The 26,859-nt window shown below is 40.7% G+C and overlaps 1 protein-coding gene and 1 pseudogene across 2 annotated transcripts in view; one reads left to right on the top strand and one right to left on the bottom strand.

Moving 5' to 3' along the window:
• The window catches only part of SLC4A5 (solute carrier family 4 member 5), a 125,904-nt gene that overhangs the window by 81,338 nt on the left and 17,707 nt on the right, over nt 1-26,859 (bottom strand). For both annotated transcript variants that reach the window (XM_043918414.1, XM_043918415.1), the window contains exon 2: nt 3,151-3,231. In XM_043918414.1, the coding sequence (XP_043774349.1) occupies nt 3,151-3,229 (79 nt within the window). In that variant the 5' untranslated portion in view covers nt 3,230-3,231. The remainder of the gene's footprint in view (nt 1-3,150; nt 3,232-26,859) is intronic.
• On the top strand, nt 15,206-15,914 carry LOC122703145 (annotated as a pseudogene).

Raw genomic sequence — 26,859 nt, forward strand, 5'->3', positions numbered from 1 at the left:
GGTGAGCAGGGGCTACTCTTCTTTGCAGTGTGCGGGCTTCTCATTGCAGCGGTTTCTCTTGTTGTGTACTACGGGCTCAACAGTTGTGGTGCACAGGTTTAGTTGCTCCACGGCATCTTCCGGGATCTTCCCGGACCAGGGATCAAACCAGTATCCCCTGCATTGCAAGGCCGTCCCTTAACCATTGGACCACCAGGGAAGTCCTTCTTCCCATTTTTTAATGGCATACTCCTTTTTTTTTTTTTTGTAATTGAGTTTTATAAGATCTTTATATATTTTAGATTTAACCCTTTATCAGATATATGATTTGCAAATATTTTCTCCTACTCCATAGTTTGACTTTTTGTTTTGTTGACAGTTCCTTTGCTATGCGGAAGCTTTTTAACTTGATGGAGTTTAACTCATCTTTTATTTTGTTGCTTTTGCTTTTAACATCAAATTTAAAAAGTCATTGCCGAAAATGATATCAAGGAGCTCACCCCTTATGTTTTCTTATAAGAATTTTATGGTTTCATGTTCTACATTCAAGTCTTCACGCCATTTTGAATTGACTTTTCTATATGTTGTAAGATAAGAGTGCAGTTTCATTCTTTTATGTGTAGCTGTTTAGTTTTTCTGACATCATCTATTGAAGAGACTATCTTTCCCCATTGTATATTTTGGTTCCTGTGTTGTAAATTAATTGACTATATACATGTGGGCTTATTTCCAGGCTCCCTATTGATCTTTGTTGATCTATATGTCTGTTTTTATGCCAATATCATATTGAATACTATAGCTTTGTAATATAGTTTGAAAGCAGGAAGTGTGATCTTCAAGCTTTGTTCTTCTTGCTCAAGATTGTGTTGGTTATCTAAGGTCCTTTATAGTTTCATATGAATTTGTGAATTTTTAAAAAATATATCTATGGGGAAAAGTGTCACTGAAATTTTGATTGGGATTCCATTGAATCTGTAGATTGTTTCAGATAATATGGACATTTTAACAATATTAATTCTTCCAACCCATGAGCATGGGATATCTTTCCATGTATTTGTGTTGTCTTCAGTTTCTCCCATCAGGGTTTTATAGTTTTCAGTGTACAGGTCTTTAATCTCCTCGGTTAAATTCATTTTTAGGTTTTGACACAATTGTAAATGAAACTATTTTCTTAATTTCTCTTTCTGACAGTTCATTGTTAGTATAGAGAAATGCAACTGATTTTTTGTATATTGATTTGGTATCCTGAAATCTTAGTTTTTTTAGTTCTAACAGTTTGGTAGAATTTGGGGGGTTTTCTATTTATAATATCATGCCATCTGCAAATACAGACAGTTTTACTTCTTCCTTTCAAATTTTAAAATTTCTTCTTCTTATCTTTTCTTTCTCTTGCTTAATTGCTCTGGCTGGGACTTCCAGTACCAGATGCTTGGGCATCACTGACTGTGCATGTCGCGGTGAAACCACATGAAGCTGAACCTTGAAGAAACATGTCTAAACCTTTTAGAGACATGTTGGGTGTCCAATCTGCTGAGCAGATTCTGTGTGTGCCTACTCTGGCTGGTGCATTCCTAGGCACTGGAGAGTAAGGTTACCTGGATGTTAGTGTCCAGATCTCTTTAGAATTCCTGCTCACCCCACCACATCCTTGCTTGCTCTTCTGGATCCTCAGTCTCCCTTGGGTTAATGGGGTTAATAAGAAACGTGAGGTAGACGTTTTTATGAAGTGCAGCCTCACTTCCTAGTGAACCAGTATCAGAATGTCTGATGCTTTTCCTTCCTTCTGTCCCCCACCCTAAGCCTGAGCAAAGCTAGAATTTGAGGTAAGCCACGAATACCAATATTTAGAGGTAAGCAGTTCTACTCTAGGTGGCGCTGATGATAAAGAACCCACCTGCCAATGCAGGAGACAAAGACACAGGTTTGATCCCTGGGTTGGAAAGATCCCCTGGAGAAGGAAATGGCAACCCACTTCAGTATTCTTGCCTGGAGAATCCCATGGAGAGAGGAAATTGGCGGGCGGTAGTCCATGGGGTCGCACAGAGTTGTACACAACTGAAGTGACTTAGTAGGCGGGGGCCAGTTCTACTCTAAAGGTTTAGCATTCTTGATTCTTTCAATGCTGAGATTGTATTCTTTGCCCTGAGGCCAGGAATGGAGACAGGAAGCAGCAGATGTATCAGAAAGGTCTTTACCCAGTGTTAGCTGCCCTGCGTTCTCCCTGGCTTGTTCTTCCTTTCTGTGTGACCTTGCTCATCTGGGCCTCAGTGTTCCCATGGATACTGCAGGAATAAAAATTCTCTACTAACTAGGCATGGTTTTTGAGAAGGCAGAATAGAATGGTGAATGGGAACAGGGTTATGAGAACTGTGCAAAGAGCATCTTTTTTAAAAAAATCAGGGGAGATGGCTGTCAGGGACATGTTTTCTTTTTGCCCTGGATCTAACTAGTCTTATTTTTTCTACTATAACCATCAGAGTGTGGCTGTTCAGCTGGTGAACTGTAGGGAATCACTAACCCACTCCAAAGCTTCTTTCTTTGTTCTGTACGACCTGTTCTCTCCCTGTGAACATCTTGTAGTTTGGTTCAGGACAGTGCCAGCTTCTTACCACATTCTTCTCCATCAACAGCCCCAGAGCGGTGCTACATGTTCCTCAGCTCAGGGAGCATCAAGTTGGACAGGAAGATTGCTATCTCCTTCCAAAAAGGTTGGGGTAGTGCCTCTTTATAAATTCTGTGGCTGCTTTTCTGTAGAATATAGGATACTTAGGGTCTCTGGGTAAGGAATTCTGGAGCAACAAAAATATCACCACTCAATACCCTCTTTCACTGGTTTTAAATGAGCTGCTATTTTTAAAATCTATAAAATGTTGATATTTGGCATTTAGTATGATTTGTAGAGCTTATAAAATCGAGTTCAATTTTATATTGGGGAAGCTATGCCATAATCCTAGCAAAATCCAAGTTACCGGTCTCCAACCTGACCACATGGTCCCTTTAAGATATGGTTAAACTAGTCCCACAAGATCTAGGGTAGACACTGTGGGTGGGTCAGGGGAAAGAGATAAGCTCTGTAGTTTCCCCCAACTGAAAGGGCTGTTATAAAGACATCCAAGGAAAGTCTAGACCCTCTGAGAATTTGCATCAATTTCTCACAGTGACCTTACTTACCTTCCTGATCCTGACATCGCCTCCTGTAGTTAGCGGGGTCCAGCTTCCCTACCCCAGCCTCTTCCTCCTCCACCTTCATAACTATAAATAGAAGATGAACACAACCTCAAAATGTACACAACATAAAAAGGTAGAATTTCAAGGAGAAATGGTCAAATTCATACCACAGCGAAAGACCTTAGTGCAGATGAAAAAAATTAAGACAAAAGAACATATAAACAAATTGAGGAACCTCAAATACATGTGTGTTGGGGAAAGTGAAAGGGAAAGTCTCTCAGTTGTGTCCGACTCTTTGTGACCCCATGGACTACATAGTCTATGAAATTCTCCAGGCCAAAATACTGGAGTGGGTAGCCTTTCCCTTTTCTAGGGGATCTTCTCAACCCAGGAATCAAACTGGGGTCTCCTGCATTGCAGGCAAATTCTTTACCAACTGAGCTATCAAGGAAGCCATATGTTGGGGAATATTCCGTTTGTACTTGAAAAATGAGGTATGCTTTTTCGAGTACAAATGGAATATTTACAAAGAGCACACAAAGAGAGCACATAAACTAGGTCTTGAGAAGGCTTAATAAATTTTAAAGAATCTGTATCATACTTCTATAGTATTAATAAGATAACAAAAACAACCCCCCCAAAACTATACATATTATCTGTGGATTCTGCATTCATGAATTCCACAAATCATGAATTTGAATCTATCATGCACTAGCAACTATTTACATAACATTTACATTGTATTTATAACTTTTTACTTAGTATTTACATTGTTAGATGTTATAAGTAATCTAGAGATGATTTAAAGCATACAGGAAAATGGTTTATATACAAATACTATGCTATTTCATATAAGCATCACAGATTTTGGTATGGAGGAGGTGAGCCTGAAATAAATCCTCCACAGATACCGAAGAATGACTGTATATATAAACATTTATTTATAAATGTATATATAATAAATGTATTATACTTACATATATATGGAAACTAAAATAACCTCTAATGATGGATTTTATAGAAAATCACAATGGAAATTATTTCATATTTAGACATGAACAATCACAACTTGAAACTTGTGGAGTGTAATATACTTAGAGTGAGAAAGAAGGAAGAAAGGAAAGAAAGAGGGAGAGAGCAGAGTAGAAGGAAAATAAATATGATAAACATTTAACCAAAGAATCTACAAGAAGAATAAGAGAGAAAAGAAAGCAGAATGTTAATATAAAAGATGAAAGCAAAAATTATGAAATAGAAAACAATCAAGCATATAGATGGTTAATAAATCTGAAGGCAATTATTTGAAAAGATTATTAAAATAGGCAAATCATGCAAGACTAATCAAGAATAATATTCATAAGTAAACATAATTTGGAATGAAAAGGGATGTAACTACAAATATAGTAGAGAATTTAAAAATTACAAGTGAATGCCTTGAAAAATTTCATGCCAACATATTTAACTTAGATAATAATAACAACTACTGTTACAGTATGCTAGGCACTGTTTTAAATGCTCTGCTCTGCATATATGAATTACTTGAATTTTTGCTATGAAATAAGTAACATTATTGTTCCCATTTTACAGAAGAGGAAACTAAGGAACAGAGAGCCTAACTGACTGCTTAAATGGGGGAACAGGGATTCAAACCCAGACTGTCTGCAACAGTTTCTGGAACTATAGTTCTTAGACACAAGGCTAATAAATAGATAAGATTAGAAAAATTGATTAGAAAAATAATGTAAATAATCAAATAACTTTAAAGAATTAGGAAACCTGAATTAACCAGTAACCATTAATTGAAAGGGCTTCTCTGGTGGCTCAGTGGTAAACAATCTGCCTGCCAATGCAGGAGATGTGAGTTTGATCCCTGGTTGGAAAGATTCCCTGGAGAAGAAAATGGCTACCCACTCCAGTATTCTTGCCTGCGAAATCCCATGGACAGAGGAGCCTGGCAGGTTATAGTCTAAGGGGTCACAAAAGAGTCAAACATGACTTAGTGACTAAACAATAACAATACTAATTGAAATGGTTATGCTGCCTTTTGAAAAGCATTATTGAAAAGCATTATTGAAACTGCTTTGTACAGTTTACAAAGCTTACCTGCTTTGTACAGATAGAAAAGGATCATCATATTATTTTTTCTATTTAAGTAATTTTATCTACTTTTTTTCTAGTTTTATTGTTTGAAAATTTTCTGTAGTTAGGAGAAAAATAAACACCAGAAGAAGAGAGTTTATTTTTAATGCTTTACCTGAACCATCAAGTATTACATAGTCTTTAACTTATATAAAATTGCTCTCAAACTAGGGAAAGGGGAGTTGGAGGCCGTCAATATATCTGAAGACCAGGATAAAGGATGTGGCTGCAAACAGGAAGGTTGGTTGGAAATCTTCGTAAGACTAAGTTAAATCCTCAGATCTCTCCCCTAAGTTCAGTGTCCTAGAATGGTTCCCCTACCCCAGAAGATGGGAAGGTTAGCTCAGAAGGCCCTCGAATAACTGAGAGCAAGAAGGAGTGATTTCACTGGGGGTAAAAAAAGATTTAATTAAAGATCATTAGCCACTCAGCCCTCTGACTACTTGACTCCTAGAACACTAATGAAGATTACACACTCCAGAGAGGAGGTTGGAGGACTTAAAGATTCTGCCATTCTGGAGTTCTACAAAATGGTAAGGACCCAACTGCCACCCAATTGCCCATCTTTAGTCTATCATTCAAGAACTCCAGGCTGTCAAACATTTGTTTAGTAGTTCTACTCCAAATTATGATGGCCAGCCGAATCACCAGAATGGCACAGACCAAAACAAACAGGAAAAGACAAAGTCCAAGTAAACAGGAACACTGCAAGCAGCCAAAGAACCATTAAAAAAACCATACAATTAGCATATTCAAGTGGACTAGAGAGAAACATCATATCCCTGACAAAATGAAAAGCAGAATGCAACAAATCTGGAACTTTTAAAGAATAAGAAAGCAGCAGTGCAGGGAGGAACAAGTGTGTCTTAGGTCAGGCTCTGGACACAATGCCTCCAAGGGAATCCTTGCATGCATGCGTGCTCAGTCACTTCAGTCATGTCCAACTCTCTGCGTCCCCATGGATCATGGCCCACCAGGCTCCTCCGTCCATGGGATTCTCCAAGCAAGAATACTGGAGTGGGTTGCCATTTCCTTCTCCAGTGATAAAGTATGAAGTGAGTGAAGTGAGGGATGTGAAGTCGCTCAGTCGTGTCTGACTCTTTGCGACCCCATGGACTGCAGCCCACCAGGCTCCCCTGTCCATGGGATTTTCCAGGCAAGAGTACTGGAGTGGGTTGCCATTGCCTTCTCCAAGGGAATCCTTAGAACAATCAATTATCTGGATGTGTTTGAATATTTTGAGAGGATACCAAGTTTCTATCAAGAATAAAGAGTTGTAGAAAGGAAAAGCAATCATGGTACTTTATGTAAGTCAGTATATATACAATCATAATAAATAAAAATAAGTGTTAATTTTACCAAAAATTATAAGCAGAGTTGGTTTTCCACTAATGTGTACTGGTAGCTCCTATAGGTTTGTGATTTTTTGAAAGTTGATATTTTCCTCCTCAGGCATAGCTGAGGAGTAAAGAGAAGCTGAGTAACAAATCTTCTTTCCCACAAAGAATGCCTCCAGCCACAAAAGGGAAAGGTCATGTGACCAAGGTTGGCCAATTAAATGCTTCCAAGTACCCAGCAGATATTGATTCAGAGATGACTCCATGCTCAAATTTGGGCCAATCAGAATTCTTCCCAGGACATTTCCACTTGAGCCATCCAAAAACACTGCCTTGTTCTGGCTCTGCCAATGTGAAGCTGATGAACTTGGGGGCTAATCCCACCTAACCTGTGGAGGAATACTTCAAAGGAAAGTAGAGAAACAATCCTGATAACACTATAACTCCCCTGTTTTTGTTGCTGCTGCTGTTGTTGTTGTTGACTATCATGTCCGACTCTTTGAGACCCCAAGGACTGCAGCATACCAGGCTTCCCTGTCCTTCAGCATCTCCCAGAGCTTGGTCATACTCATGTCCATTGAGTCAGTGATGCCATCCAACCATCTCATCCTCTGTCATCCCCTTCTCCTGCCTTTAATTATCAGGGACTTTTCTAATGAAAAGGCTCTTCGCATCAGGTGGCCAAAGTATGGGAGCTTCAGCTTTATCATCAGTCCTCTAATAAATATTCAGGATTGCTTTCCTTTAGGTTGACTGGTTTGATCTTGCAGTCCAAGGAACTCTCTCAAGAGTCTTCTCCAACACCACAGCTCAAAAGCATCAATTTTTCAGCATCCAGCCTTCTTTATGGTCCAACTCACACATCCATACATGACTGTTGGAAAAACCATAACTTTGACCAGTCTGACCTTTGTCAGCAAAATAATGTCTCTGCTTTTTAATATGCTGTGTAGGTTTATCATAGCTTTTCTTCCAAGGAGCAATCATCTTTTAATTTCGTGGCTGCAGGCACCATCTGCAGTGATTTTGGAGCCCAAGAAAATAAAGTCTGTCACTGTTTCCATTGTTTCCCCATCTATTTGCCAGGAAGTGATGGGACTGCATACCATGATCTTCATTTTGTGAATATTGAGTTTTAAGCCTACTTTTTCACTATCCTTTTTCACCTTCATCAAGAGGCTCTTTAGTTCTTCTTTGCTTTCTGCTGTGAGGGTGGTGTCATCTGTGTATCTGAGGTTATCAATATTTCTCCCAGCCATCTTGACTCCAGCTTGTGCTTCATCCAGCCTGGGATTTTGCATGATGTATTCTGCATATAAGTTAAATAAGTAGGGTGACAATATACAGCCTTGATGTACTCCTTTCCCGATTTTGCTGTTTTTCACTGTCAAGATGGCAGAGTAAAAGGATATGCATTCATCCTCTCCAGTAAGAACACCAAAATTGCAACTAGCTGCTGAAAACCATCAACATGAGAATGCTGAACCCCACCAAAAAAAGACGCCCCATGTCCAAGGGCAAAGGAGAAGCCACAACAAGACTGTAGGAGGGGTGCAATTGCATTTAAAATCAAATCTCAGACCCACCAGAGACACTTGGAGGGCACAAACAAAACCTTGTGTGCACCAGGACCGAGTGAAAGGAACAGTGACCCTCACAAGAGATTAAGCCAGACCTGCCTTTGAGTGTTTGAGTGTCTCCTCTGGAGGCATGGGTCAGCAGTGATCTGCCACAGGGACAGGGGCTCTGACTGCAGCAGACCTGGGAGACGCGGTGTGTGGCATAAGTCCTCTTGGAGGAGATCGCCATTAGCACCGCCATAGAGCTGCCAAGCAGATGACCCACAAACTGGAGAACAATTATAGCAAAGAATTTCTCACACTGTTGCAAAAGTTCTAGGGCCTACAACAGATTTGCCAACATGCGGATCCGGTAAAAGGACTGAGAACCCCCAGGGAAACAGACTCTTGGAGGGCACAATGAAACCTTGTGTGCACCAGGACCCAGGAGCAGTAACCCCACAAGAGACTGAGCCAGACTTGCCTGTGAGTGTCCAGGAGTCTCCGGCGGAGGTGTGCGTTGACAGTGGCCTGCCACAGTTTCAGGGGTACTGACTACAACAGCCTTAGGAGCTGTGTGCAGGCATAAGTCCTTTTGAAGGAGGTTGCCATTACCCCACCTTAGCGTGACCTCAGGCCAAACTACAGGGAGGGAATACAGCCCCACCCATCAGCAGAATATTAGACTGAAGATTTACTGAGCATGGCTCTGCCCACCAGAGCAAGACCCAGTTTTACCCACAGCCTCTTCCTCCCACCTACCCACTTCCTCCCACCAGGAAGTTTCCACAAGCCTCTTATCCTCATCCATCAGAGGGCAGACAGAATGAAAGCCATAATCACAGAAAACTAACCAAACTGATCACATGGATCACAACCTTGTCTAACTCAATGAAACTATGAGCCATGATGTGTAGGGCCACAAAAGACGGATAGGTCATGGTGGAGAGATCTGACAAAACATGGTCCACTGGAGAAGAGATTGGCAGACCATTTCAGCATTTTTGCCTTGAGAATCCCATGAACAGTATGAAAAGGCAAAAAGATATGATACTTGTCAGGGAACATTTAATTTTAAGGAATCCTATATGTTGTTTTCTGTTTCTCAAGGGCCTTCGGTTCCTTATCAGTTCCTGGAAAATAGGAATGAGCAGAGCTGCACACAGTTCTCAGGACAGGTCATGAGGCAGAACACATACATGAATTCCTTTCAGTAACCTTTTTACTTTTCTATAAAACTACTTAGTCATGTTCTTATTTCCAATAGATGAATTGTCTTCTGGCCCTGTGACTATTGTTATTCCCTTAGTTACTGTTGTTAAACACCTGGTTTTGGTGTTTTTTACTCAACTTAATTTTTCTGCCTAAAGCTTCCTTGTATAACAATATATAAGCACACGCTGCCCTGAATAAAGTACCCTTGTTCCACTAGAGACTTGGGTCCCCCGTGTCCTTCTTTTCTTTGCCTTCTTTTCGTTGACTCCTGTCCTCAGGTTCTGGTCTATCAAGACCATAACAAGTGGCTCCCGAAACAGGGGCCTGGAGTATCCCCTTGGCAAGCAGACAGAGTGACTGTGGACCTACTGAGGTCGGTAAGTGCGGGGTTATGGGACAAACAGCTGGAAAGCCCCACCACTTTTCTACTTTGCTTCATTATTTAAAATTCAAGGACTTTCAGTGTTGCCTCAGTGATTAGAGGCTTGTCTCCAAACGGTAGTTGAACATAATCCCTGGTTCCCTGATGAAAGCAATTTTGATTTAAAGATTTGGAACCAGGTTAGAGAGAATGTTAAATGAGCTGCAAGATGGGGAAAAAATATTACAATAGGTTTCTGGCCCTTATGGGCCCTCATTAAAGCCATGATTTTACCTTTTCAAAAAAATTCTAGCCCCCCTGATATTCAACAACAGGCAAAACACTTGTTACATGAATATGAATTAGATGATGAAACTTTACAAAAGGCCCAATTAGAACAACATAAAATATTTCAGAATTTTCCCCAACTGCTCCGGTTGCCCCAAGTGCTCCTCCTCCTCTTACTATGGGCACCAAACTGAAAGTCCTCTCAACTCAAGGACAAAATGACTCTAACAATGACGCTTCTGAGGCTCTTTTTGACACTAAAGCTAACAATACTTTTTTAAATGACAGTGATAGATAAGCCTTTAACACACACTCACATTTGTAAGAAAAAATTTTTCTACTCATTCTCCTTCACGACAAAAGCTTTATGGGTTACTAGACTGAGACATGGAAAATGAGTTCTTTCTAGCCTTTACCACGTCACACCTGCCATTAGCTGAACAAAACCTTGCCAAATATAAACTCCAAGTAATTGAGCCACCCAATTCTGACAAAGATGGTCCATATTTTGAGCGCAACCTATGGATGTGGGTAAACCCCAACATTGTATTCCTCCCTGGAAAGTTAGAAGTCAATAAAACCTGACGACAGTTACACTAAAATATTTCAAGGAGGAAAGTAATGCTCAAAATTATCCAAGCCAAGCTTCAGCAATACGTGAACCATGAACTTCCAGATGTTCAAGCTGGTTTTAGGAAAGGCAGAGGAATCAGAGATCAAATTGTCAACATCCACTGGATCATCAAAAAAGCAAGAGAGTTCCAGAAAAACATCTATTTCTGCTTTATTGACTATGCCAAAGCCTTTGACTGTGTGGATCACAACAAACTGTGGAAAATTCTGAAAGAGATGGGAATACCAGACCACCTGACCTGCATCTTGAGAAACCTATATGCAGGTCAGGAAGCAACAGTTAGAACTGGACATGGAACAACAGACTGGTTCCAAATAGGAAAAGGAGTACGTCAAGGCTGTATATTGTCACCCTGCTTATTTAACTTATATGCAGAGTACATCATGAGAAACGCTGGGCTGGAAGAAGCACAAGTTGGAATCAAGATTGCCAGGAGAAATATAAGTATCCTCAGACAAGCAGATGACACCACCCTTATGGCATAAACTGAAGAGGAACTAAAAAGCCTCTTGATGAAAGTGAGAGAGGAGAGTGAAAAAGTTGGCTTAAAGCTCAACATTCAGAAAACTAAGATCATGGCATCGGGTCCCATTACTTCATGGGAAATAGATGGGGAAACAATGGAAACAGTGTCAGACTTTATTTTTCTGGGCTCCAAAATCACTGCAGATGGTGATTGCAGCCATGAAATTAAAAGACGCTTACTCCTTGGAAGGAAAGTTATGACCAACCTAGAAAGCATATTAAAAAGCAGAGACATTACTTTGCCAACAAAGGTCCATCTAATCAAGGCTATGGTTTTTCCAGTGGTCATGTATGGATGTGAGAGTTGGACTGTGAAGAAAGCTGAGTGCCGAAAAAAATGATGCTTATGAACTGTGGTGTTGGAGAAGACTCTTGAGAATCCCTTGGACTGCAAGGAGATCCAACCATCCATCCTAATGAAGATCAGTCCTGGGTGTTCATTGGAAGGACTGATGCTGAAGCTGAAACTCCAGTACTTTGGCCACCTCAGGCGAAGAGTTGACTCATTGGAAAAGACTCTGATGCTGGGAGGGATTGGGGGCAGGAGGAGAAGGGGACGACAGAGGATGAGATGGCTGGATGGCATCACCAACTCGATGGACATGAGTTTGAGTAAACTCTGGGAGTTGGTGATGGACAGGGAGGCCTGGTGTGCTGCAATTCATGGGGTTGCAAAGAGTCGGACACGACTGAGCAACTGAGCTGAGCTGAACTGAATGAAGTGTATGCTGATTTTTTAGCTAGATTGAAAGTTGCTATTTCCCATATTGTTATTGGAGAAAAAGCCAAAAGGCAGCTAGAAAAACTGCTTGCTTATGAGAATGCAAATCAAGAATGTCAAAGAGCTATCGCTCCAATCCGTGAGACTGGGACTATTATTGATTATCTGAAGGCTTGTCGCAATTTAAGATTGGAAACTCAAAAAATGCAAATGCTAGCTGAAACAATGGCCGCTGCCTTTAAAAAGGAGAAAGAAAGATGTTTTACATATGGAGATAAGACACATTTTTAAAAAAATGATTGTCCTAAAAAACACACAGAAAAAATTAAAACTCTGAAAAAACCTCCAGGAATTTGCCCTCGTTGCTGTAAGGGGATACACTGGGCCAGGGAATGTCAGTCTAAATATGATGTTGAAGGAAAGCTTATTTCGAAAAACTCCAAGCTAGGGACTCCCCAGGTCCCCATCAACAAAAACCAGGGACAAACTCCATCTTTTCTCTCAAACCTTCAACATCCAGCAGTGCTGCCATCAATATACCAGCCTTAATGATTTTCTCCTTTTTCCTCAAGCAGTCCCTTCTAAAATACCTACCGGACTTTTTGGACCCCAACCCCAACAAAACTTCGGTCTTTTACTTGGCCGATCTAGTCTGACTTTTAAAGAAATTACTGTTCACCTACAGTATTTGATTCAGATTATAAGGGAGAAATTCAAATTTATAAAGTCATCTCAAATATTATGGCAATAATATTTGACGAGCCTATTTGGACAAAACAATGGCCCCTTACAAAAGAGAGACTAAAGGCTGCTAAGAAACTTATCGATACACAATTAAAACATATTGAGAAATCTTGTTCTCCTTAAAATTCTCCCATTTTTGTAAAACAAAATCTAACAAATGGCGTCTCTTAACAGACCTTCAAAAAGTTAATGCATCTATAAAACCTATGGATACATTACAACCAAAAATTCCATCACCTACCACTATTCCTCAAAGCTGGCTTATTATTATTATAGATTTACAGGATTGCTTTTTTACTATACCTTTACACCCTCTAGACTGAGAAAGATTTGCCTTCTCTCTTCCTTTTCCTAATCATATCAGGCCTCATAAGTGATATCAATGGACTGTATTGCCTCAAGGAATGATGAATTCTCCCACCATGTGTCAATATTATGTAGCCAAAGCCCTTGAACCTGTGAGAAAACGATTTCCTGACTTTCTTATTATTCATTATATAGATGATATATTGTTTTCAGCTCCATCTATTTTAGAGACTCAACAGATATTTGACATAACTCACCAATGCTTAAAACAATCTAGATTAATTATTGCTCCTAAAAAAATCCAAACCTCTACACCTTACCATTACTTAAGATCTGTTGTTAATAGACAACATATTACTCCCCAACTACTGGATTAGACCCTCTTTGGACATTACAAATTATCAACTGACTAATTTATTTAATACTTTGAAAGAAGATCCTGATTTAAATAGCCCTTATTCATTTTCACAAGAGACACAAAAAGAACTCTGTTTAATAGAAAATAAATTACAAAAACAATTTCTTACTCATATTAGACTTAAATTGCCTTTAGAGTTGTTTATACTCCCCTCTCTCCATTCTCCCACAAGACTTCTTGCCCAACAAGAACACCGATAAAATAGATATATACCCATTTTAGAGAGACAAAGTCACTTACGCCCTATCTTGATTTGATCATTCTAATAATTATTTAATAAGAAAAATAAAACTAAGATTTTTTTTTTAGAAAAATAAAACTAAGATTTTAATTGGCTCTGATCCTCACCAAATTTTTGTTGTTGTTGTTGTTGTTGTCTTTCTGTCTTTTTTTTCCCATTTATTTTTATTAGTTGGAGGCTAATTACTTTACAATATTGTAGTGGTTTTGTCATACATTGACATGAATCAGCCATGGATTTACATGTATTCCCCATCCCGATCCCCCCTCCCACCTCCCTCTCTACCCGATCCCTCTGGGTCTTCCCAGTGCACCAGACCTGAGCACTTGTCTCATGCATCCAACCTGGGCTTGATCCTCACCAAATTTTATTGCCTATTGATGAAGCTCAATTTAAAAATACATTACAAACTTCTACCAATTTCCAAATAGCCTTCTTAGACTATTTTAGAGAAATTTCATTTCATTACCCCTCTAATAAACTTTGGAATTTCTTCAAAAATACTGAATTTATTATCTCTCACATTGTTACATCACAGTCTATACCTCAAGCTGATGTTTTCTATATAGATGGGACTAAAAACACTAAAGCCTCATTTTGGTCTCTTAAAAAATATAAAGTCTTTTATACTAAATTTCATTCTGCTCAACAAAACAAATTATATGCTCTTATTCAGGTTATTTACCTACATCTTTACCTTATTAATATAATTTCTGACTCCTCATATTCAGTTTTTGTATTAAAAAATATAGAAACTTCTACCATAAATTCTAATCAATCTATTAGTCAACAACTGTTTCTTGAATTACAATCTATTATTAGGTACCACACTTGCCCCATTTCACACATTGAAACTACAAATAAAAAAATTTAAAAAGGAGGAATACATAGGAACAATTCTATCTTCCCTATCCAGAGCAGACTTTACTAGATTCCAACACAAGATATTCTTTAATCCTTTAACTATTGTTAATACAGTTTTATTTATTTTAAATTTTTTAAAAACTTACCACAAGGAGTTATCTTGACATAAACAGAAAAACGTTTCTAGGAATTGAAAGACACTTCTCTTCCTCTGCCCATTTGGTATCAAGACGGGCTAACTGAACAATGGAAATCTGGGAAATTCATCTTACAGTGAAAAGGGCATGCTTGTATCTCTCCAGATAAATCCAACAAAAATCAGGTGGCTCCCTCTTTGGAAAATCCGCCCCAGGACAGCCTCCGGCGTTCAAAATAAAAAAGAAACAACAAAATTCCCGGGAAGAAAAAATTCCAATACAAACCATGGTGACTCTAAAAATCTCTAAGAAACACCGCGCTCAACGTCATCGACCTTATGACCTCCTTACCTAGGGATAAACAAAACCCTTACTAATCAAGCTAAAAATCTGGTTTTTCAACAGGGAATGCCTCGGAATCCGGAAAATATTTTTGTTGCTATGCTTGCTTTGCTTGCTTTTGCTTCCCTCGCTCAAGCCGAATTAATTAATCATACTTATTGGACCTATATACCTAACCTCCTCTTTTTACTACAGGTATTTTAGACAATAGACTGGTGGAACCCATCCTTATTATAAAAATGTCTCAGAGCAACCGAGAACTAGTGGTTGACTTTCTCTCTTACAAGCTTTCCAAGAAAGGCTACAGCTGGAGTCAGTTTAGTGATATGGAAGAGAAGAGAGCTGAAACCCCAGAAGGGACAGAATCAGATATGGAAACCCCCAATGCCATCAATGGCAACCCATCCTGGCACCTGGCAGATAGCCCTGTGGTGAATGGAGCCACTGGCCACAGCAGAAGCTTGGATGCCCGGAAACTGATCCCCATGACAACAGTAGAGCAAGCCCTGAGGGAGGCAAGCAATGAGTTTGAACTGAGATACCAACAGACATTCAGCAACCTGATGTCCCAGCTCCACATCACCCCAGGGACAACATATCAGAGCTTTGAACAAGTAATAAATGAACTCTTCAGGGACAGGGTAAACTGGGGTGGCGTTGTGGCCTTTTTCTCCTTCGATGGGGCACTATGCATGAAAAGCATAGACAAGGAGATGCAAGTATTGGTGAGTCAGATCATAGCTTGGTTGGCCACTTACCTAAATAACCACTTAGAGCCTTGGATCCAGGAGAATGGCAACTGGGACACTTGTGGAACTCTATGAAAACAATACAGCAACCAAGAGCCAAAAGGGCCAAGAGCGCTTCATCCACTGGTCCCTGATGGACATGACTGTGGCTGGTATGGTTCTGCTGGGCTTGTTCTTCAACTCATAGTAACTATTTCTTTCATTATAGTCATTCATATTTTATACAAGCTTATGTTCCTCTTCCTTTTGTTATAGCTACAGAGAACTTACAATTTAATAAGACTCTACATTTTGTGACTTGTATAGATTACAAATTGTATACTTGTCTTAATTCCTCTGTTTCTTTGAAATATGAATCCCTAGAAAGAGGGTCCCATGGCAGGACTTGCCTCCTGACTACTCACTAAATTACTCCAGCTATCTAAACGATTCACTGGATGGTTAATTCTTGGCATTTTGAGATTAATAGCCATTTACACTACTGCCGCTGTCACAGGCATCGCTTTACAAACCTCAATTAAAACACAAAACTTTATTCAAAATTGAATCAAAGATGCTCATACTATGTGGGCCACTCAGGCTCAGATAGATGAGGAAATTCAAGATGAAATATAGGAACTAAAAACAGCCATCAAATGGGTCAGAGATCAATTAATAGATTTACAAAAACAAGTAATATTAAAATGTGATTGGAATTCTACTCAATTTTGTATCACCCCTGTTCAGTTCAACTACAGTGCCTACAACTGGGAACAAATTAAATTTCATTTGCAAGACATACATGATAATGCTTCCCTAAATGCACAATTATTACAAAAAGACATCTTTGAAACCTTGTCTAAAAGTCTGCCCTCTTCCAATAATTTGAAAACTTTAGCTGAACAGCTAGCTGATCAATTATCTGGGCTAGACTCTCGAAGATAGTTCCAAAGTATTACTCATAGTATTCGGTCTGGTGCTGTAACATTGGTAATTGTCCTGGTAATTATATTTGTTGTATACTGATGCCTTTCAACAAGAATTGTTCAAACTAAACAAACTCAATTTGTCAGGGCCTTTTTAACAAAAATAATAAAAAAGAAGGAATTGTCAGGGAACGTTTAATTTTAAGGAATCCTATATGTTGTTTTCTGTTTCTCAAGGGCCTTCGGTTCCTTATCAGTTCCTGGAAAACAGGAATGAGCAGAGCTGCACACAGTTCTCAGGACTGAGGTCATGAGGTGGAAGGCATACATGGATTCCTTTCAGTAACCTTTTTACTTTTCTATAAAACTACTTAGTCATGTTCCTATTTCCAATAGATGAATTGTCTTCTGGCCCTGTGACTATTGTTATTCCCTCAGTTACTGTTGTTAAGCATCTGGTTTTGGTGTTTTTTACTCAACTTAATTTTTCTGCCTAAAGTTTCCTTGTATAACAATATATAAGCACATGCTGCCATGAATAAAGTACCCTTGTTCCGCTAGAGACTTGGGTCCCCCGTGTCCTTCTTTTCTTTGCCTTCTTTTTATCGACTCCTGTCCCCAGGTTCTGGTCTGTCAAGAAGACCATAACAGATACTGAAAGATGAACTCCCCAGGTAGGCAGGTGCCTCATATGCTACTGGGGAAGAGGAGAGAAATATCTCCAACAAGAATGAAGAGGCTGAGTCAAAGCAAAAATAATGCCTAGTTGTGGATGTGACTGGTGATGGAAGTAAAGTCCAATGCTGTAAACAACAATACTGCATAGGAACCTGGCATATTAGGTTCATGAATCAAGGTAAATTGAAAGTGGTCAAACAGGAGATGGAAAGAGTGAATGAACATCAACATTTTAGAAATCAGTGAACTAAAATGGCCTGGAATGGGTGAATTTCATTCAGATGACCATTATATCTACTACTGTGGGCAAGAATCACTTAGAAGAAATGGAGTAGCCCTCAGAGTCAACAAAAGAGTCCAAAATGCAATACTTGAATACAATCTCAAAAACAACAGAATGATCTCTTTTCCAAGGCAAACCATTCAATATCACAATAATCCAAGTCTATGCCCAAACAACTAATGCTGAAGAAGCTGAGCCAGACTGAGCCAAACAGTTCTATGATGACCTAAAAGACCTTCTAGAACTAATACCAAAAAGAGATGTCCTTTTCATCATAGGGGACTAGAATGCAAAAGTAGGAAGTCAAGAGATACCTGGAGTAACTGGCAAGTTTGGCCTTGCAGTACAAAATGAAGCAGGGCAAAGGCTAACAGAGTTTTGCCAAGAGAATGCACTGGTCATAGCAAACACCCTCTTCCAACAACACAAGAGACAACTTGACACATGGACATCACCAGATGTTCAATTAGATTGATTATATTCTTGGCAGCCGAAGAAGGAGAAGCTCTATACAGTCAGCAAAAACAAGACTGGGAGTTGACAGTGGCTCAGATCATGAACTCCTTATTGCCAAATTTGGAGTTAAATTGAAGAAAGTAGGGAAAACCACTAGGCCATTCAGGTATAACCTAAATCAAATCCCTTACCATTTTACGGTGGAAGTGACAAATAGATTCAAGGGATTAGATCTGATAGACAGTGCCTGAAGAACTATGGATGGAGGTTAATGACTTTGTACAGGAGGTGGTGGTCAAAACCATCCCCAAGAAAAAGAAATGTAAAAGGCAACTCCCTAAGTTGTAGAACTATAACTACCTAAGTCAGTTAGTTCTGAACTGGCCTTCTCCGTTGTGTTGAGCCGATAAATTCCCTTTATTTTTTCTCATGTTTGAGCTGGCTTTCGGACACAGTCAACAGTTCCTGAATAAGACAAATGAAGTAAGAATTTTCCAACATGTTTTTAAAAATATGGTTTTCACATTTCAAGGTCTATGGATTTTCAGATTAGAAACCAAGCAAAAATGAAATCAAAAGGACAATACAGATGCAAATAGAAGTGAAAACTCTCTGGAGCCACAGAAGTATGGAGCTATAATGTAGCTTAGATTCAGGTAGATGACTACCTTCCAGCTTTGCACTAGCTGAGACCATTCCCTTCTCACCTCTTCTGTGCTGGGTCCTGCTTCCTCACAGTTTGAGAGAAGCCCCCTTCCAGGAGAATACAGAAGTAAAAGAATCCAAGCTGCCCCAGATCATCTTTAAAGAAAGCCATCCTTTTAAAACAACTCAAGCAGAGTGTTAACCATATGGAAAATGTTTAGATTAACTAGTGCTCTGATTGGCAGCTACATGGCTAATCATAATAGTTCCCAATCATGACCTAAACTTTGAAACAGAAGTTCTATCTCCACCATTTCATATAACACATATTAATTGATTGCTAAATATTTTTGTTTTCATAATCTCATTTAACCCTGACTAAAATTCAGTGAGGTACATAATTTTGATCCTCACATTATAGATTGGAAATGGAGATTCAGAAAATTAAGTAAATTTTCCTGAGTCACAGAGCCAGGCATGGTGGAGCCAAGAATCAAATTGGATTCTCTGATTCTGGGACCCAAGAAAGGAAGAAAGACAGGGAGGGAAAGATGGAGGTGGGGAGGGAAGAAGACAAGCAAAGAAACAAGAGATAGAGGGGGTCTGGAAGAAGCCTTCCACTTCTGAATTCCAGACCCTTTCTTAGGTCCCAACCATAATACTTCCCCATGGCCTTATACCAACCCCCCTTTCTTTTCAATGCTGGGAAAGATTGAAGGCAAAAAGAGAAGGGGACAGCAGAGGCTGAGATGGTTAGATAGTATCACTGACTCAACAGAAGTGAATTTGAGCATTTCTGGGAGACAGTGAAGGACCAGGAGCCCGCCGTGCTATGGGTCTCAAAGAATCAACAATAGAGACTGAAGAACAACAGACTTCAGCTGATTTTAGTTACTTGCATCCAAATAGTATTAACCAGTACAACAATCCACCTCAATACGATGCCGAAGGAATGGTGTGAGAACACAGCAGTCCCAGCACATAGCTAGTGAAAGAACTTGTAACAGCAGTTTTTCCTGTACCAGCCCCTCCACTGCGCAACTATCTTCTCATCCATCCATCTTTAGACTATAGATTGTCTTGGGAGTGAGCATGGTTTTACAGTGAGGAATCAGACCAAATTCTCTTCTGCCCCATGTCACTTAAAGGCCCCAGTCCACTTTACTGCTCCTGCCACTAGTGTGCAATCACAACTGGGAAGCCTGAGAATAAAAACCCTACTGATCAAATCAATGCCTTAAGCCTGTAAGGCTAAGGACCAGAGTGCCACACCAGTGAACATCAGGGTCCCTGCCCAACCGCTTTCATGTCCACTGGCGCAAGGAGATGGTGATACAGCCAGTCTTAGGGGCCAACAGTGTGTTTTGACCAACAAAACCCTGGTAATTGAATCAACTGCCATTTAAACGCTCCCCTCACCCCACCCCCCCAACTCCTACCTCCCAACCTCCAACCCCACCCCCACCTCCCTTCCATAAGGACGCATCAGTTCAGTCCAACAAATCTACTTTGTTTCAGATATTTGCATTAGACACTGCAAACAAACAGAACTAGTTTATTAGGGAAGAAGGGCAAAATGTGATAATAAATCCTTGAAGTTAGACATTCATGTTTCCGGAAGAAAAAAAAAAGCCAACTATAAAAAAGGGTTGTGCCACTTTCATCAAAAGTCAACCTTTAAAAAAAAAAAAAGATCAGTCTTTCAGGAGCTTTTCCTCCTACCCCATATTTTAAGCCATTTGACCTTATATCTAAGAACATGGGACTTGCCCAACATGGGATCCAGTGAACCCCTCTGATAACCTGAAGTATTTAAGAAAAGGACCTCTCCAAGGGCTCATCAGGGTTTCTTTTGTGATTGAATTGACAAGAATGACATGGGGTCGTACTGGACTTTTAAAAAAAAAGCTAAGCTAGAAGCCAGAGAAAGGCCATCTTCACAATCGATAGGTTATCAATTGCCTCTGGGCTTAGCAGACCCCAACTGTGCATATCCCAGGAGAGGAAAGAAAAACAAGGAACAAAATATCCATAAGCAAACTTCCAGTAACCTAACCAGGTTTATCCAAAACCTAACAACAGAAATGTCTAATATAAGTAGACCAGCCATTATTCAGTTTCTATCCCAAGATGTTACGTTAAAAGATGCAATCTATTTTCCCATAGTTTTCTGGGGAAGAAGCAAGTCTCAGGGCTTTTGCTTACTTCATAAACATTTCAGTCAGTCTTGTAACTTTGGCAAAGACAATAGAAAGTTATTTTCCTGGAAGAAAAAGTCTCGGTTTCACCACATGAGAACAAAAAAGAACTCACCAGTGTGTCAGAAAGAATGAGTCCTCTGTCATTTCTGTTCATTTGGTGTGAGGTTTTGTGCCCCAAACCAATGAACTCAAGGCACCAAGATGACATGCACTATGATTTTTTTAAGAAAAAGCAAATATTCAGTGCTCATTTGGAGGATTTACTCAGCTCTCATCTTTTTCTTCTCAGTATGTGCAAAGCTAACTCTTAAATACTCTGTGGTCATACTATAAGCATGTTTCCCCTTATCTGCATAGCTTTGTCTACTATCTAAAGCTCCACGCTGCAAACTTACCTTCAAGCACTTAGCACTGGAAACCACAATCCAAATTTCAGGGAGGCCAGAGTTACTTGTTCTGTTGCTGTTGGGTGGTGAGAAGGACGCTCTGTGATTTCCAGGCTGAACAGTATTTGGGGCATTGGAGATTGACTTGTAGGGCTCAGTGGTGGCCAGCCATGTGACCAGGGTGGGGGAAGGGACACTCCTGCAGGCTTCTGATGCCTGGTTGGCTGACAGACCAGGGTAGTGCAGGGTCTGAACAGAGTGCCCAGAATCATAGGCAGACATCTTCACTCTAAGTTTCTTCTTAGATTTTAACTTGGTGGTTTTACATGGCAGTGTTGTTTCAGCCTGGATTTTGAAATGCTGGTTTATCTCTCTGCATAATTTCTATCCTTTTGTGTTCCGTCTTAGCGGTAGAGGTCTAAAGGACCTCAGAGATGACCCAGTTCTGCCCCACAGTCTCCCACTTTATAGGCAGGTAGTAGCACATCCAGGATCCTGCAGAGGCCTGTGTCTGGAATGCATACTGGAGTGAGCAAAACTGGCTGGCACCAATATTACAGCTCACTTGAATATATTCAACTGTTGGGCCATTAGAGCTTTGAGGACTGTTGCGATGCAATAAAATGGATCTTATCACACTGCAGGTACCTAAATCTGCAGCTATTAGATTAGGGATTAAAAATTACAGCAATTTGTACTTGTGGTCAGTGAGTTTTTGTATAGACATGTGTACTTATGTTTATGTATCTGTACCACAATTTTCATAAAATATTCCAAGGTGGGGCTTCTCTGGCAGTCCAGTGGTTAGAATCTGCCTGCCAGTGCAGGGGACACATGTTCCACCTCTGGTCTGGGAACCTCCCACATGCTGTGGGGCAACTAAGCCTAAGTACCACAACTACTGAGCTTGCGCTCTAATGCTGTGAGCTGGAACTACTGAGTCCATGTGCCAACTACTGAAGCCCACACACTTCAGAGCCCGTGCTTAGCCACAAGAGAAGCCACCGCAAGGAGAAGCCCAAGCACCACAACTAGAGAGTAGTCTCTGCTTGCCACAGCTAGAGAAAACCCATGCAAAATTACTTTCTGCCATGAGGGTGGTGTCGTCTGCATAGCTGACTTCTTGTGATTACAAGTATGATATGGCAAAGTATTGACATTAGGAATCTGGAGAACCTTATTCTGTCCCCAGAGCTGTGTTACCTTGAGATAACCCTTCACCTCTCTGGTTTCAGTCTTTTTGAAGAAGAATTAGTACTTAATAAATGGTAGCTTGTTACGGGGAACTCGTCTCTCCCCGTCCAATTATTTTATTCTTCCCTACAAAGTAGGAACATCTGTCTTTTCTGTATCTTTGAGAAAAGTGCTCTCCACTCACCTCTCTACCTTTTACTCACTTGACTATGTAGATCACAACAAACTGTGGAAAATTCTTAAAGAAATGGGAATACCAGACCACCTTATCTGCCTCCTGAGAAACCTGTTTGCAGGTTAAGAAGCAACAGCTAGATCCAGAAGTGAAACAACAGACTTCTTCAAAATTGAGAAAATAGTATATCAAGGCTGTATATTGTCACCCTGCTTATTTAACTTATATGCAGAGTACATTATGTGAAATGCCAGGCTGGATGAATCACAAGCTGGAATCAAGACTGTTGGGAGAAATATCAATAACCTCAGATATGCAAATGACACCACCCTTATGGCAGAAAGTGAAGAAGAACTAAAGAGCCTCTTGATGAAAGTGAAAGATGAGAGTGAAAAACCTGGCTTAAAACTCAACATTCAGAAAACTAAGATCATGGCATCTGGTTCCATCACATCATGGCAAATAGATGGGAAAACAGTGGAAACAGTGGCTGACTTTATTTTTGGGTGCTCCAAAATCACTGCAGACAGTGACTGCAGCCACAAAATTAAAAGACACTTGCTCCTTGGAAGAAAAGCTTTGACAAACTTAGATAGCATATTAAAAAGCAGAGACATTACTTTGTCAACAAAGGTCCATCTAGTCAAGGCTATGGTTTTTCCAGTGGTCATGTATGGATGTGAGAGTTGGACTATAAAGAGAGCTGAGCGCCAAAGAATTGATGCTTATGAACTGTGGTGTTGGAGAAGACTCTTCAGAGTCCCTTGGACTGCAAGGAGATCCAACCAGTCCATCCTAAAAGAAATTGCCGGGAGCCGGCACATGAGATCCCACCCATGACAAGGTCATGAGGGAGAAAACCTGACAGGCAAGACAGATCAGGTTTTCAGGGGTTTCAAAAAGGCCAGCTCACGAGATCCCACCCATGACAAGGTCACGAGGAGAAAGCCTGACAGGCGAGGCAGATCAGGTTTTCAGGGATTTTGAAAAGCTGCCCCCGGTGCTCACCTTAAAGATGATATCTTTCTGATGCCTGCCTCAATAGACTACTCCCTGATTTCTGTGACACAGGCAGAAGGCCTTCCCCGATCTCTTCCCAAATAAGAATCAATTTAGAACTTTAATCAGTAAGTTTCCCAGGTGGTGGTATTTTATGAGATTATCCAGGGTGAAAGGAGTGTTTTAATTTAAACTCCTTTGCTGGTAGTTTGTTAGCCAAATACATTTATGCCCTTGGTACTAATATGCATGATTGCTTATAATATCCTAATCATAAAATAGCATAAAGAACCTGATTATATAAAAGCCCTAATAGACATAGAGCATTTTTGAGGGGTGAAGGAGTCCTATTAGAAAACATAAGAAAAATTATTCTAAAGGTGGTTATTGGGTTGACGTTTGCTTGCTGTGTTTTGCTTGCTGTGTTTTTGCTTTTAAAGTGCTAAGGTTGTGTTATAGAAACCATTGTTAATATAGTTAAAGATCTAGAGAAATAAGAACTTAGCCCTAGTGTGGTAACAATGAAATGGTTGTTAATTGTCAGCCAGGAGTGCTAGGCAGAAGCTGCCTCACCAAAGTTGCAGAGTCAGTGTAGGGTAAACTTCTTAGATAAACGCAACTGACAGCTTCTGCAGAAGGATTAATTTTTGTGTTAACAAGGTTATACTTCTACTCTGTACTGTTGCCCTATGAGACTGCTACCTTTCAGTTAAGGTCACCATAGAAACAGAAAATAGGTTTACATTCACCTGACTTGCATAAAATGTTAATAGGCCCCAAGGCCAGAAGATAATGTACAAGACCCTCATAAACAAAGAAGTATGCAGAAAACACCCTGGTTTCATGAAGAGCAAGCTGATGTAATATTAAACTATCTCCCCCTTAGAAATGTACTAATTTAGGATATAAAAGCCATGGTAAAAAATAAAGCATCGCCAGACTCTGCCAGACCCTGCAAACACCCCCGTCTGGTCATTCTCTCTCTTTCTCTCTCTCTCCCTCGCAGACTTGGCCCTATCAAGGCTGGTCTCACGTGTCTTCTCTCTCTCTCTCACCGACGCCGCTCATCCTGAGGGTATCCCCTGGATCCTGCCGAGGCTGGACCCTGGCAGGAAATTAACCCTGAATATTCACTGGAAGGACTGATGCTGGAGCTGAAGCTCCAATACTTTTGCCGCCTGATGTGAAGAGCTGACTCATTGGAAAATACCTTGATGCTGGGAAAGATTGAGGGCAAGAGAAGAAGGGGACAACAGAAGATAAGATGTTTAGATGGCAGCACTGACTCAATGGACATGAATTTGAGCAAACTCTGGGAAATAGTGAAGGACAGGGAAGTCTGGAGTGCTGCAATCCATGGGGTCACAAAGAATCGGACATTGTTGATCAACTGAACAACAACAACTTAGTGAATGAGGAATGGCTCATGAGCTTGATGAGTTTGGGGAATAAAATGGGCATGTATCATGGCTCAGATCCTTCTGAGACCTGCCTGCACCAGAGAAGGCTCCTCTCCTCCCTCCTCTCCTCCTCATTTTGCAGTAAGTTTCCCAGGACAGGCTCTTGTCCTGCAGGTACAGTCTTCCAGTGGTGCGAAGATAAGTTTGATTCTTGGGGCACGAGTTAGGAAGCCTGATTGTGGTTGGTCATTCTAAACCAAATTCTCCAATCAACCTTATCCATTATGAAGTTGTTTTAATCTCCAGAGGTTTGACCCCTGTATCTTATTTCTCATTTGATTCCAAGCGTAGAGAGAAAGACTGGGAACAACTATCACTTTCAAATTCTAATGCTGCTGAATTAATAAGAAAGCCTGCAAGGAGTTGATTGGACTAAATAATCTTTAAGTTTCCTTCAAGCTGTAACATCCTGTGTTCCTATGAGTCTGTATCTCTAGAAAAAAACAAAATGTTAACAACTTCCTAATCTCTGACTCTCCTCCTTCCTGCTTCTCAACACAATGAAGACCTCAAGTCTTCACACATTTTCCTCTTTGTCTCCACCAGTCAATCACGACTTCATTTATTCCCTGCTCCCTGGACCCCATGATGAATCCCTTCACTCTTCCCTCAGAGACACCGTTAACCTCTGGCTCCTGCCCTGCCAATCTCTTGTTCTAGATCAGCCCACTATTAGCCTTCTCCTCCAGCACTAAGCTCCTTTTCATTCTAGGGGAAATCCTGTCTTCTGGGGAAGAAAATAAAAGCAGTACCCAGAGTGGTGGGTTGGGGCGGGGGCAGAAGGAGAGTAAGAATGGGAAGAGAGAGGGAGACTCCGTGATGGCCCGTGATGCCTCTGGCCAATTCCATCCCTGTCCTCCCCCATGATTGAGTTCTGTGAGCCAAAAATTGTTAAGAGAAGATGTGGCCAACCCTTTGCTCTCCTCTCCCTTCCATCTGGCCTCTCTCCATGTTACTTCCAAAGAGACTGATTCACCCAACTGGCTTTAAGCTCTGAGATACATGCCTGGACTTGTGGTCCTTCCTCACCAGCAGAGTGGTAACTGCAGAGATCCATTCATCAGCTTAGAGGGGAGGGAAAAGTTGGACCCAATGGTTCTCAGTCAGAGTTATCCAACAACCCCCCTCCCCCCGGAGGGGGGCACATTTTGCAACATCTGAAAATGTTTTTCCTTCTCACACTGGGAGGAGTGTACTTCTGGGCTCTAGTAGGCAGAGGCCAGGGATGCACAAGACACCCTTACATACACACAACAAAGAATTAACTGGCTCCAATTGGCAATGGTGCTGATATCAAGAGCCCCCTCTGGTCTGGGCTCTAGGTGGTCTGTGAAAGTGTTAGTCGCTCAGTCATATCTGACTCTTTACAACTCCAAGGGCTGTAGCCTGCCAGGCTCCTCTATGAAGAGGACCCCTCCTCTGGGTAAGAATACTGGAGTGGGTAGCCATTCCCTTCTCCAGGGGATCTTCCAGACCCAGGGATTAAACCCTAGTCTCTTGCATTGCAGGCAGATTCTTTACCATCTGAGACACCAGGAAAGACTGGTGGTCTGTAATCCAGGCCAAAAGACCATTCCACATGGACCCATCCCAGTCTGGGCTCTTCAAGGGAGAAGGACAGACAAAGATTCTTAGTAACTTGCAACTTCTGACTTCTGTGCTTCCATTTCCTTTAGAGATCTGGCAGAGAGCGGTGGCTACTCACAGGGACGGATTTCTTTCCATCTCCTGGCCAGATACCATCTGAACA

This window comes from Cervus elaphus, chromosome 11 (genome assembly GCF_910594005.1).
Source record: "Cervus elaphus chromosome 11, mCerEla1.1, whole genome shotgun sequence".
In the NCBI taxonomy this organism is placed as follows: Eukaryota; Metazoa; Chordata; class Mammalia; order Artiodactyla; family Cervidae; genus Cervus; species Cervus elaphus.